The 14,721-nt window shown below is 45.9% G+C and overlaps 1 protein-coding gene across 2 annotated transcripts in view; it reads left to right on the forward strand.

Annotated features, from left to right (window-relative positions):
• Positions 1–14,721, forward strand: part of LOC140103942 (uncharacterized) — a 72,423-nt gene that overhangs the window by 22,117 nt on the left and 35,585 nt on the right. For both annotated transcript variants that reach the window (XM_072127258.1, XM_072127259.1), the window contains exon 10: positions 7,467–7,511. In XM_072127258.1, coding sequence (XP_071983359.1) covers positions 7,467–7,511 — 45 coding nt within the window. The remainder of the gene's footprint in view (positions 1–7,466; positions 7,512–14,721) is intronic.

Consider the following 14,721-nt stretch of genomic DNA (forward strand, 5'->3'; position numbering starts at 1 on the left):
AACTTTTCCCGATGCTCGAGTGCTTGTCTTGAATAATGAACCCCATTGAAGTCAATGGGAGAATCAAGCATTTTTCAAGGGGACCAAGGGTCTGTACAGGGAAGCTTGGCCAAACACCTGGAAACCTCAGAAAATGATGGAAACACCACGGAAATGGACAGGAAACAGTAGGGGCAGCATGCATGGATGCCTCTGAGGCTGCTTATGCCAAAATTATGGGCAACAGCATGGCCATGACAGAGTGACCGAATGAGGCTAGATAGCATCTAAAACATCCAATAATTGACCCTGACACTATAGAAGACGGCATGCAGAGGCAGCGGCAGCAGCGGCAGGCTAGAGAGTGGCACGCCGACATACACCAAATGGACTCAGGCTTCAAACCAATTTAAAAAATGTGTAGCACTGTATGTATTAGTATTTTGCCTGGTTAAGGCGGCAGAGAGGAACCAAAAGAGGTGAGCAAGAAGTGCTGAAATGATTTCCTATGTGAACAAAAGGTTGACGGTATATTTAGTCGATAACACAGCATGGTGGCGACATAGTGACCAAGTTCCATAACGTATCTGGTGAAACACCCGAAAAATGAGCCTGACACACCTCGTTTGATAAGGGGACGACATGTGGAGGCAGCCATGGAGATGACTTCCATGATTAAGAGTGACAGTATGGGGCATCCATATTGCGCTGCTATGATTGAAACTTCAGGTCTCCAGCATGGCGGCGACAGATGTGCCAAGTTCCATTATGTATCTGGTGAAACACCTGCAAATTCTGCCTGACACAGCTCGTTTGATAAGGAGATGAAGTGCTGTATATCCTCTCGCGCTCCAGCATCTGGGGTATAGAGAGTTGAAAGTTGCGCACGGAGACATTGGTGGATGCTGTGGAGGATCGTGGAGGCGAAATGGACAGGAAACAGCAGGGACAGTATGCATGGATGCCTCTGAGGCTGCCTAATCTTGGGATGGAGCTGGCGGTCCGCTGCCAGACGAGCTTTCGCCTGTACAAGCCCCTGTCTCCTCCCCAAGCTCCTCCCCACCCAAAATGGGCCTGGGGGCCAAAAGCGTTTACTTTGAAAAAATTATAATGTTCAAAGAAGGCGGGGTCGTTTGAATATTTCATCTAGGAATAATGGAATAGCATAGCGGTTCTATTTTTAATTGTTTTTTCGGAAATGGTTCCATGATTAAGAGCGACAGTATGGGGCATCCATATTGCGCTGCTATGATTGCAACTTCAGGTCTCCAGCATGGCGGCGACAGATGGGCCGAGTTCCATTATGTATCTCGTGAAACACCAGAAAATTCTGCCTGACACAGCTCGTTTGATAAGGGGACGATGTATGGAGGCAGTAAAGTAGTAGTAGATTAAAGGTGCTGCAGTTAAAACTATGTTAGTTGGATCTTGGGATGGAGCTGGCAGGCGAGCTTTCGCCTGTCCAAGCCCCGGTCTCTCGGCTCCTCCCCACCCAAAATAGGCCTGGGGGCCAGAAGCGTTTACTTTGAAAAAATTATAATTTTCAAAGCAGGCGGGGGCATCAAACAGCACTTCTAAGAACCTTTTTTATAAGATCAAGTGTAGTACTGTTCTTATAAGTTTTGGTTATGGCGGGTGAGGGGAATGTAAACAGATGCGCAAGAAGCGCTGAAATAATATCGGTAAATGATAAAAGTTTGGCAGTATATTTTGTGGAAAACAGCAGAGTGGCGACAAAGTTAACAAGTTTGATGTGGAAGCCATGAAAACAACCCAAAATTCTGCCTGACACAGCTCGTTTGCTATGGGGACAATGTATGGAGGCAGCTATATGGAAGACTTTGGGAGGCAGCTATGGAGATGATGTGTGGAGGTAACAATGGAGACTACGTGTGGAGACAGCTATAAAGACGACGTGTGGAGGCTGCTATGGAGACAATTAAATTTGTATAGTGCCTGTATGTGGCAGTCCAAAAAAGTTTTTAAACCAGAGGAGCAGGTAGGTGGTTCTCCAGAAAAATTAAATAGATTGAATGCCTGTATGTGGCACTCCCAAAAATTGCTTAAAACAGAGGACCGGGTAGGTGGCCCTCCAGAAAAATTAAATACATAGAGTACTATAGCTATAGCCAGTTGGCCCTTTTAAAAAATAGCCAGTTTCCTCTGCTTTAGTGTACAAAGAGGAGGAGAAGGAGGAAAATGAGGAGGAGGAGTGCATACATTATTCAGGTTGAGCTTCTTTCACCCGGTGGAGAATAGAAATCCTGAGAAATCAAGGCTTTATTCATCTTGATAAGCGTCAGCCTGTCAGAGCGGTCAGTCGACAGGCGTGTACGCTTATCGGTGATGATGCCACCAGCTGCACTGAAAACCCGCTCAGACAACACGCTAGCGGCAGGGCAGGCAAGAACCTCCAAGGCGTACAGCGCCAGTTCATGCCACATGTCCAGCTTTGAAACCCAGTAGTTGTAGGGAGCTGTGTGATCATTTAGGACGATGGTATGGTCAGCTACGTACTCCCTCACCATCTTTCTGTAAAGATCAGCCCTACTCTGCCGAGACTGGGGACAGGTGACAGTGTCTTGCTGGGGTGACATAAAACTGGCAAAGGCCTTGTAAAGCGTACCCCTGCCAGTGCTGGACAAGCTGCCTGCTCGCCTGCTCTCCCTCGCTACTTGTCCCGCAGAAGTACGCCCTCTGCCGCTAGCGCTGTCAGAAGGGAAATACTGTTTCAGCTTGTGCACCAGGGCCTGCTGGTATTCATGCATTTTCACACTCCTTTCCCCTCCAGGGATGAGAGTGGAAAGATTTTGCTTGTACCGTGGGTCCAGGAGAGTGAATACCCAGTAATCGTTACTGGAATAAATTCCAGGGATAGGCAGCCTAGCATGAAATCTGCCATATGCGCTCCAACTCGCAAGAATTCACTCCCCTCACTGGCCTGACTGTCCATTTCCTCCTCCTCCAACTCCTCCAACTCCTCTTCTTCTGCCCATGCATGCTGAACAGTGGAGGACTGAGCAATGCTCCCCTCTTCTGTCTCGCCAACATTCTCCTCCTCTTCCTCCTCATCCTCCTCCACCTCCTCCGATATGCGCTGAGAAACAGACCTGAGGGTGCTTTGGCTATCAACAAGGGAATCTTCTTCCCCCGTCTCTTGTGACGAGCACAAAGCTTCTGACTTCATGCTGACCAGAGAGTTTTTCAACAGGCCAAGCAGCGGGATGGTGAGGCTGATGATGGCGGCATCGCCACTGACCATCTGTGTTGACTTCTCAAAGTTACTCAGTACCTGACAGATATCAGACATCCACGTCCACTCCTCATTGTAGACTTGAGGAAGCTGACTGACCTGACTACAAGTTCTGGGGGAAGTTGACATCTGGCAGTCTACAATCGCTCTGCGCTGCTGGTAAACTCTGGATAACATGGTTAATGTTGAATTTCACCTCGTGGGCACGTCGCACAACAGTCGGTGAGCGGGCAGTTGGAGGCGGCGCTGCGCTGCCCTGAGAGTGGCAGCATCTTTATTGGACTTCCTGAAATGCGCACAGATGCGGCGCACCTTTGTGAGCAAATCAGACAGATTGGGGTATGTCTTGAGGAAACGCTGAACTATCAGATTTAACACATGGGCCAGCATGGCACATGTGTCAGTCTGCCGAGTTGCAGAGCCGCCACCAGGTTACGGCCGTTGTCACACACAACCATGCCTGGCTTCAGGTTCAGCGGTGCCAGCCACAGATCAGTCTGCGCCGTGATGCCCTGTAATAGCTCTTGGGCGGTGTGCCTTTTATCGCCTAGGCTCAGCAGTTTGAGCACCGCCTGCTGTCGCTTAGTGACGGCACTGCTGCTGTGCCTAGAGCTACCGACTGATGGCGCCATGCCCACGTCTGGTAATTTGGAGGAGGAGGTGGAGGAGGGGTGGGTGGAGGTTGGAGGCATAGTAGGCCTGAGAGACCTGGACCGAGGTAGGCCCCGCAATCCTCAGCGTCGGCAGTATATGAGCAGCCCCAGGGTCAGACTCGGTCCCAGCCTCCACCAAGTTAACCCAACGTGCCGTCAGCGATATATAGTGACCCTGCCCGGCAGCATGCGTCCACATGTCCCTGGTCAGGTGGATCTTGTCAGAAACGGCGTTGGTCAGGGCATGGATGATATTGTCTGACACGTGCTGGTGCAGGGCTCGGAAGGCTTATCGGGAAAAGTAGTGGCGGCTGGGGACCGAATACTGAGGGGCGGCCGCCGCCATGAGGTTTCAAAAGGCCTCGGTCTCTACCAGCCTATAGGGCAGCATCTCCAGGCTAAGAAATTTGGAGATGTGGACGTTGAGGGCTTGGGCGTGTGGGTGGGTTGCACTGTACTTCCTCTTGTGCTCCAGTGTCTGGGGTATGGAGAATTTAACGCTGCGCATGGAGACATTAGTGGATGCTGTGGAGGATCGTGGAGGCGAAGGTGTTTTTTTCGCACGGGAGGTGTTTGGGCCGGGGTCCTGGGCCGGGGGCTGACTAGCAGAGGCAGCAGATAACACAGGGGAAGGAGCAGTGGTGTGCCCGGCCGGAGGTGAACGGGCTTGGTTCCATTGAGTGGGGTGTTTAGCATTCATATGCCTGCGCATACTGCTGGTGGTTAAGCTGGTAGTGGTGGAACCCCTGCTGATCCTGGTGTGGTACAGGTTGCACACCACAGACCGTCGGTCATCCGGTGTTTCTTTAAAGAACCTCCAGACTTCCGAAAATCTAGCCCTCGCCACGGGAGCTTCACTACGTGAAACATTTGGCTCTGATGCACCAGCTCTGGCCCTGCCTCTCCATCTGGCCCCACCACTGCCTCTTCCAACCTGTTCTCGTCAAGGACTCATCATCCTCCGATCTGCTCCCACCTCGGACTTCCTGCCCTGACAACAACTTCACCACTGTCTGACAACCGTGTCTCCTCATCGTCCAACACCTCTTTACACAATTCTTCCACTACGTCAACAATGTCATCATCACCCACAGACTGCGACCGGTGGAAAACCTGGGCATCGGAAAAGAGCTCAGCAGCAACCGGACAAGTGGTTTGTGACTCTGATAAGGGTCCGGAAAGCAGTTCCTCAGAGTATGCTGGTTCAAATGTCAAATTCTCCTGGGAGGGGGCAGACTGCGGGGAAGGAGGCTGAGGTGGAGGAGCTGGAGGAGTGCTGATTTCGGTGACATGGGTGGACTGCGTGAAAGACTGACTGGTGGACAAATGGCTAGAAGCATTGGGGCAGATTTACTTACCCGGTCCGTTCGCGATCCAGCGGCGCATTCTCTGCAGTGGATTCGGGTCCGGCCAGGATTCACTAAAGTAGTTCCTCCGCCGTCCACCAGGAGGCGCTGCTGCACTGAAAAGCATCTGGAATTCACCAAGCCGGACCAAGTAAAGGTAAGCGCATCCCAAGCGACACATTTTCCGTTTTTAAATGCGGCGGTTTTTCCGAATACATCAGGTTTTCACTCGGCCATGCCCCCGATTTCCGTCGTGAGCATGCCGGCACCGATGTGCCACAATACGATCGCGTGCTCCAAAATCCCTGAATACAGGGAAAATCGGCGCAAATCGGAAATATTCGGGTAACACGTTGGGAAAATGTGAATCGGGCCCTTAGTAAATGACCCCCATTGTCCGCAATCCACGACATCACCTGTTCGCACTGTTCTGGCCTCAACAGTGCTCTACCACGAGTCCCAGTAACTTGAGACATGAACCTAGGGAGTGTAGCTCTGCGGCGTTCCCCTGCGTCCTCATCAGCAGGTGGTGTCTCACCCCGCCCAGGACCACGGCCTCTAACCCCTGCAGTAGTTGGACGCCCACGCCCTCGTCCTCTGCCCCTAGCCCTCGGGTTCAACATTTTCAAAATTAAAGTGTAAGCTGTAAATTTTTTTTGTGTTTTTTTGCGTTTTTGTTTATTTAACAAAACAATGCTATCCTATTGCTATGGCTAGTTTCTAACCTACACTGACAGCAAACAACAGGATTTTGTGCTGTGCCTGATGACTTTTAGTTTTGAAAAAAAAAAAAAGAAAAGAAAAAGCAGACTGTGCCTAATTCAATCAAACCCCTAATAAATTGTCCCACTTAGGTGTTTGAGATGGATATGTGTGTCACTAAGAGCTAAATAGAACGTTCTCAAGTCTCCCTGCAAATTCGTCACAATATGGTACTAGCTGCACTACTAGTGCCAGCAAGGCCATCCACAAGCAAATAAAAAAAAAAAAATATATATATATATATAACGCTATTGTAGCCCTAAGAATGCTGGTTGGGTTCTCGTATGGCTAGTTTCTAGCCTACACTGACAGCACACAACTGGATTTTGTGCTGTGCCCGATTACTTTGAGTTATAAAAAAAAAAGAAAAAGCTGACTGTGCCTATTTCAATCAAACCCCTAATAAATTGTCCCACTTAGGTGTTTGAGATGGATATGTGTGTCACTAAGAGCTAATGGAACGTTCCCAAGTCTCCCTGCAAATTCATCACAATATGGTACTAGCTGCACTACTAGTGCCAGCAAGGCCAGCCACAAGCAAAGAAAAAAAAAATATATATAACGCTATTGTAGCCCTAAGAATGCCGGTTGGGTTCTCGTATGGCTAGTTTCTAGCCTACACTGACAGCACAAAACTGGATTTTGTGCTGTGCCCGATGACTTTGAGTTATAAAAAAAAAAAAGAAAAAGCAGACTGTGCCTAATTCAATCAAACCCCTAATAAATTGTCCCACTTAGGTGTTTGAGATGGATATGTGTGTCACTAAGAGCTAAATAGAACGCTCCCAAGTCTCCCTGCAAATTCGTCACAATATGGTACTAGCTGCATTACTAGTGCCAGCAAGCCCAGCCACAAGCAAATAAAAAAAATATATATTCTAGCCCTAACAAGGGCTGTTGGGTTCTTGTAGACTCACTCCTGCCTGACAGTAAGCTAATATAACACCCTAACGCTATCCCTGCAGCAGCTCTCTCCCTAACGGCATCCAGACAGAATGATGCGAGCAGCGCGGGCAGGGGCTAGTCTATTCCTGGGTCACCTGATCAGGCCAGCCAACCACTGCTATCGACGTGTAAGAGTACCACGTCATGCTGGGTGGAGTGCAGAGTCTCCTGGCTTGTGATTGGCTCTGTTTCTGGCCGCCAAAAAGCAAAATGGCGGGAGATGCCATTTTCTCGAGCTGGCAAAATATTCGTCTGAGCAACGAGCAGTTTCGAGTATGCTAATAATCGAACGAGCATCAAGCTCGGACGAGTGTGTTCGCTCATCTCTAATGGTAAACCATTCAAGTCTATGGGAGCACAGAAAATAACCAAGTCTGTATACTTTGTTCCTTATGCATGCCAAACTCTACAGCTATGGCAAGTACCTGCACCTGAGGATAGGTCATGAATACACAAGATAGGAAAATCCCTTTAACTGATTAGAGCTTAAGGGAAATTCCCATGTAACTTGCTGCGTTTTCTTTTTAGAGAGATCGAAATGCTGTAACTGCAAAAGACGTTGAGCAGCTCTTGGTAAGTTTTAAAACTTCAAATTTATAGTAACGAGTAAAGACCTAGTCACACAAAACAGATGTGTCCATTTATAGAAACTAATTCATCTAAATACTAATCTCATTGGAAACAGAATTGCCAAATATCTTTACATATGTAAGATCAATCTCCATATGTGCTTTATAAATGGGAATCTCATTCTTATCATGCTGTACACAAAAAACTTGGTATAAATGCAATGATAAATTTCCCCTGTATAGCTCTGAAGGATAAACCAGGCTGCTACACCCACCACTGTGCTTCATGTCTAGCATAGGCTCAACACAATTAAATATGTAAAAATGTGTTTGCTCCGAGTTTCTCCTAGTGGTGGCTCCAGTAAAATGATATGAGTGTATGTAGAGATGTATGGGGAAGAAATGAATCCCTGGATAGCCTTCTTTCACCAGCCCCATACAAGCTGCATGTTCTGCCTTCATGCTTACTGTCACCAACAATCCTTCATTTTTCCAAATATAGGGGAGAGAAAGCTATGGGTAGTTGTAGTTATTTCTTTCAACTTGAAAACCTGAATCACCAGATCAAAATTGTAAGGAAAACTTTTGGAAAAAAAATAAAAAAATAGAGACAAAACTAACTTAACATCTGATAAATATGCTCTATTCCATGGTATGTATAAATTGTGACTGTAAATGTAATAGTACAGCACCTCCACATCTACAGTCACTTATTAATATCTTATACATGCTGTAAACTTTCACAGAGGACCAGACACTTCTCCTGTCATTTCTGTTATTCCCCATAATATACCAATTCTGAAGCATCTTTTCCTATAAGTGTATTATATGTCACTTCTATTTATTCTTCCGTGCAGTCACCTAGGTGGGTGTTACCCGTTTTGGGATAGGGGAGGGGCCATGGATATCTAGATCAATGACATCATTTTTTAGCTATATAGACTATATTCTTAGGTAAGCACTGGAAAAACATATACCCTCCAACTGGAGGGAAGAAGGAGGACAAGCTAGAAAGATACATACAAAATGGGTCTTTATTAGAGATGAGCGAGCACTAAAATGCTTGGGTACTCGTTATTCGAGACAAACTTTTCCCGATGCTCGAGTGCTCGTCTCGAATAATGAGCCCCATTGAAGTCAATGGGAAACTCGAGCATTTTTCAAGGGGACCAAGGCTCTGCACAGGGAAGCTTGGCCAAACACCTTGGAACCTCAGAAAAGGATGGAAACACCACGGAAATGGACAGGAAACAGCAGGGGCAGCATGCATGGATGCCTCTGAGGCTGCTTAATCGCACCATTATGCCAAAATTATGGGCAACAGCATGGCCATGACAGAGTGACCGAATGAGGCTAGATAGCATTTAAAACATACAATAATTGACCCTGACACTATAGGGGACGGCATGCAGAGGCAGCGGCAGCAGTGGCAGGCTAGAGAGTGTCATGGCGACATACCCTAAATGGACTCAGGTTTCACCAAAGGAGGTGAGCAAGAAGCGCTTAAATGATTTCCTATGTGAACAAAAGGTTGACGGTATATTTAGTCGATAACACAGCATGGTGGCAACATAGTGACCAAGTTCCATAACGTATCTGGTGAAACACCCGAAAAATTAGCCTGACACAGCTCATTTGATAAAGGGATGACATGTGGAGGCAGCCATGGAGATGACTTCCATGATTAAGAGTGACTACTGTGGCCTGGAAGCAGAGCCGGATGGTCGTGTGAGGAAGGAGCTCCCGTGCCAAACCCTGGAAAAAGCGACTTACCACAGCATATCCAGCTACAAAACTACCCAGCATTGAGTGGGAAGCATATACATACCTCCTGATGGCATCTAAGAGGAGACAGCGGAGATCGCTGTCCGCTCCGGCCTCCCCGAACAACAGCACGGATAACTCGGAGGATGAAGATGGCTCCAGAGGAGCTAAATCGACAAACAGGGGAAGCGGAAGTCGGAGGCCCTCAGTCACCACGAGGTACGTTGCAGGCTGAGACGCCATCTACAAGCCCAGCAAAACAGAGGCAGCGCAGAGAGCAAGAGACAAGATGGGGCAATTGAGAATGATGCACTTATGCAAATACCAGCATCAGACAAGGTTATGACAGAATCTACCATGAAACAAATGCTAGGTGCACTTCGGCGGTCATTCCAGATAGATATCACTTCCCTGCTGAAACCAATCACAGCAGAACTAGAACAGACTGGCGCCAGAGTTAATAAGCTAGAAAATAAAATGGGAGATTTGGTTTCGTCCCACAATGAACTCATAGACGCACACTATGGACTAGAGACAGAAGTTCAGCATATGCAAGCTAAAATTGCAGACCTTGAAGATAGGTCACGTCGGAACAACATCAAATTTCGCGGAATACCGGAATTGATATCTCAGAATGAACTCATAAAATACCTACAAAATTTGTTCCAAACATTGCTACCAAACAGCACACAGCAAGAATTGGAAATAGACAGAGCCCATCGACTACCCAGACCCAAACACCTGGATGAAACCACCCCGCGCGATGTTCTGGCGCGCATACATTTCTATGCCACAAAAGATAAGCTAATGGAAGCAGCCCGAAAAAACCATCCTCTGCCAACACCATTTCAGGATGTTGCTTTGTACATAGATTTATCTGCTACCACCCTACGAGCGCGGCGCCAGCTAGCACCTATAACATCTGTGCTGAGAGCTAATCTACTGCCCTACAAATGGGGCTTCCCGGTGCGCCTGCTGGTACACAGAAATGGAAGGATCAACACCATCAGGAACCCAGAAGAGGGTAGAAAACTTCTCCAGGCATGGGGCATAAAGCTGCCAGACATATTGGATGCACCAACGGCCCCGCCACACCGCAGAGTGGAGGAGGAATGGAAAGTTGTCCCACACAGAAAAGACCGGAGGAACCAAGGACATCCAACATCAGGGTAAATGCAAAGTGGAGAGGTGAGAGCTTCTTTCCCTCATGACCCAGTACCGTCCAAAGACAACACCGGACAGCAAATTGGTGAAGAGACCATGGTCTCCATCTTTAATTTCATGAAGAAATTTACGACTCCGAAAATCGGATCAGTCTGGACTCCTACTGTTCCATTGTCACCATTTATGTTTGTTGGACATATACGAAGTTATAGTTGTTATTATCTCACAGATCCCTGGCAAGCAACACAAGAAAATAGCAAAGGGGAAGCTAACTCAAGGAAGGTAAACAAGAGGGTAAATTGCAACATGAGAGTGTCATACAAGGGCATGGGTAGCATTACATGATGGAGTAATTATGGTAGTGAAATTTATGTCACTTAACGTTAAGGGGTTGAATACACCTTATAAGAGAAATAAGCTATGGGGAGAGGCACGCCTGCTGTCCTGTGATGTTTTATTTATACAAGAAACCCATATTGTGCAAAAAGATGCCAACAGGATCGGTCATGCGTCCTTTCCCCATATCTATATGTCCCACTTTGGAAAGAAGAGTCGTGGAGTGTTGATAGCAGTAAAAAATACAGTAGCATTCCAGGAGATTGATGTTATCAAGGATAAAGGGGGGAGATACATTATATTGAAATGCCTTCTTAATAACATCCCTTATTCCCTCGTAGTAGTGTATTCCCCGAATCGCAAACAGACACATTTTTTAAATAAAACCATACGACTTGCTAAAAAACACCAAAAAGGGGCTCTCATAATAGGAGGAGACTTAAACGCCCCTTCCGATTCAATATATGACTGCTCCTCAAAGAAAAACAAACAGAACATAAACCTAAATACAATATGGTGGAAAAATGATTTATTTGACGTATGGAGGGCCCAACATAGCTCAGAACGAGACTACACGTTTTATTCCCCAGTACACAACTCCTACTCACGAATAGATATGTTTGTGACAGACAAGGAAACACTGATTAATGCCACAGCATCGACGATAGAAACAATAAAATGGTCAGACCATGCAGCTATAACCCTCACATTGACTGAATCCAACTCACACCCCCAAACTTATTTATGGCGTTGTAGCCCTCGCTTGCTGAACAATTGCCAAAATAAACAAACCATGGAGAAAGAGCTAAAAGAATTTTTAGCAGAAACCCCCCTGAAAATCAATCCCATTCTACTTTGTGGAATGCCCATAAAATGTTTATAAGGGGGATTGGCATAAAATTGGGACACATAGCCAAAAAGAAATTAGAAGGCCAACTAGAGGTAGTCTTAACAACACTCCAAAGAATAGAAAAACAAAACAAAAGCTCCCCCTCCTCTGATTTAGCAGAAAAACTAAAAACTACAAGGGACCAATTAAGAACCCTCTTGCTTCATTCATATGAGAGACAACTACAGAGAACAAAAGCTTGGTACTATTCCCAAGGCAATAAGGCAGGGAAAAAATTGGCAGCACAACTCAAAGCAAGACATTTAAAATCAAAAATCCCTTTCTTAAAAAACCCACAAAATGGGGAAAAGATAATACACCCGACCGATATAGCCAATAGCTTTAAAAAATATTATGAGGGATTATACAACCTGAGAGATGACCCCCTTACGAATCAGCCTAGTGAAAATGAAATCCAAGGGTTTCTAAGCAAACTAAGACTGAAACAACTGTCACCCAAACAACTAGAGGGCCTCAATTCCCCGGTAACAGAAGCTGAGGTGATAAGGGCTATCAAAACCTCACCGGCAAATAAATCACCAGGTCCTGATGGGCTTACAGGGGAGTATTATAAAGCTTTTGCACATGTATTATCTGATCTTATGACCAAAACATTTTCACAAGCCATGTCCACAGGAACGCTCCCAGCAGAAAACCAGCAAGCACTAATTATCACGCTGCCTAAACCTGGTAAAACGCCAGATATCCCCCAAAACTTCCGCCCTATCTCTCTACTTAACGTAGACACAAAGATATATGCAAAAATGCTAGCGGCTAGACTAATGAATTTACTACCTGATCTAATAACCACTGACCAGACCGGATTTATAAAAGGGAGACAAGGAGCAGACAATACAAGAAGGGTTATCAACCTGATACATGCCATAGAGACCCAAAAGCTATCAGCTTTATTGCTAGCATTAGACGCCGAGAAGGTGTTCGACCGCATCCACTGGGGGTACGCCTTCTCGGCTCTAGCAGCAATGGGTTTTAAAGGGAGCATATTGAAAAGTATAAAAGCCCTCTATTCAGCCCCATCGGCAAAGGTATTCGTTTATGGAACCCTCTCTAATTCCTTCCAAATCACCAATGGCACACGCCAGGGATGCCCATTGTCCCCCTTAATATTCATACTCTCCTTAGAACCACTGGCAACACAGCTGAGGGCCACTCCCGAGATAGAGGGCATAGAACTAGGGGGGGAACAGCATCTTATTTCTCTTTACGCCGATGATATCATACTCTCCATGTCTAACCCAATTTCGTCAGTGACCAAAGCTATGGACAATATTGAAGCTTTCAGTAAAATATCATACTACAAGCTAAATACAACAAAGACACAAGCACTGCCCATAGACATTCCAGAAAGCCTGCTACACCAACTCCGCAAAACCTACCCATTTGACTGGCAACAGAACCACATACAATACCTAGGTATACAAGTAACTAAAACCACACAACATCTTTTTAAACAAAACTATGTACCTATCCTTTCCAAGCTTCGCATAGAAGCCATGCATATCCAAAAAGCTGAAATAGCTTGGACGGGAAGGATAGCTGCTTTTAAGATGCTGTTGTTACTTAGACTACTCTATCTTTTTCACACTTTGCCGATCCCGCTAACCGCTTTTTTGTAGAAGCACAATCCATGATGTCCCGTTGTATATGGGGAGGACACAAACCTAGAATTGATAAAAATATAATGACAAAACATAAATATGTGGGAGGTCTAGGCCTACCTGACATCAAGGCATATTTCCAAGCATCAGTACTAGCTAGGGCAGTAAAATGGTGGAAGGGAGAAAAAGATATGCCATGGATAAGAGCAGAAATAGCTTTAACACACAATATGCCACTAAAAACTAGTCTTATGGCAAATTTATGGCAAAATTCCACAACAGTTTTAGGATCTCCACTCACTAAAGCCCTATATACATGCTGGGGAGATCTAAACACACAGGCATCTCATATCTCAAGCTCAGAGGAGATAGCAGAATTATTGCCTTTAGAAATCTTGGAAAAAGCACTGGGACACCGAGCGCTACATCATTGGAAAGAGAAGGGGGTGTTAAATATCGCCCAAATTTTGGCAGGCGACAAAACCAAACCGTTCCCAGAGCTCCAGGAAAACTTTAAGCTTCCAAACAGAGATGTCTTCTTATATCTCCGAGTTAAACACTTGCTAGACTCTATTGCACAAAAGAAAGTGGGGTATGACGCAAAACTTGAAAGGATCCTGTCCTCTAAAGGATCGGGTCTCAAACCATACTACCAGCATATCACAGGTTGCACAGAGTTCACCAAGTCCAAACCTTATCAGAAATGGGAAGGCATTTTAAAATGCTCGATCAGTGATGAGGAATGGCTTAGGGCAATACGCATATCTCACAAAGCACTCAGATGCAGCTCCCAAGTGGAAAATTATTTTAAGGTACTATTACACTGGTATTACACACCAGATCGCATACATAAAGCATATCCTAACTCCTCTATGCTCTGCTGGAGACAATGCGGATCTAGAGGTACATTATTCCACATTCTATGGGAGTGTCCTAGACTCCGAGAATTTTGGAGTGCAGTCTTTGAGATTGTGGAACAGACACTTGAGAAACCCTTCTCTGCCGAACCGGCGCAAACACTCCTTCATTTGGGCTTGGAACAATATACTTACGCTGGGAGGAATTTCCTATGTAAACTGTTCACAATAGCAAGAAATGTTATTACTCGCCACTGGAAAGCGTCTACACCCCCAGATATAGCAGAATTCGTGAGAGAAATGAACACTTGCTACAGATATGAGATATGCCTTGCAAATAGCCTCCTCAGGGGACAACCTATACAACAAATATGGGCACCATGGACAACATATAAGCTGTGTGATCCTATTGTGGTCTGACCAGTATATGGGGGAAGTAACCCCCCTTCCTTGGGTTAAAAGTGGTATAAAACAAGTAAATTGTTAAGGTAACCCTAAAGTACAGGTTACTAAGTATTATGTGATGGCAAGGAGGTCAGAGGTATCTGTGAGATTGTTTTTAGATCTTGTTTTTGATTTTGTTTC

Source organism: Engystomops pustulosus, chromosome 10 (assembly GCF_040894005.1).
Source record: "Engystomops pustulosus chromosome 10, aEngPut4.maternal, whole genome shotgun sequence".
Lineage (NCBI taxonomy): Eukaryota > Metazoa > Chordata > Amphibia > Anura > Leptodactylidae > Engystomops > Engystomops pustulosus.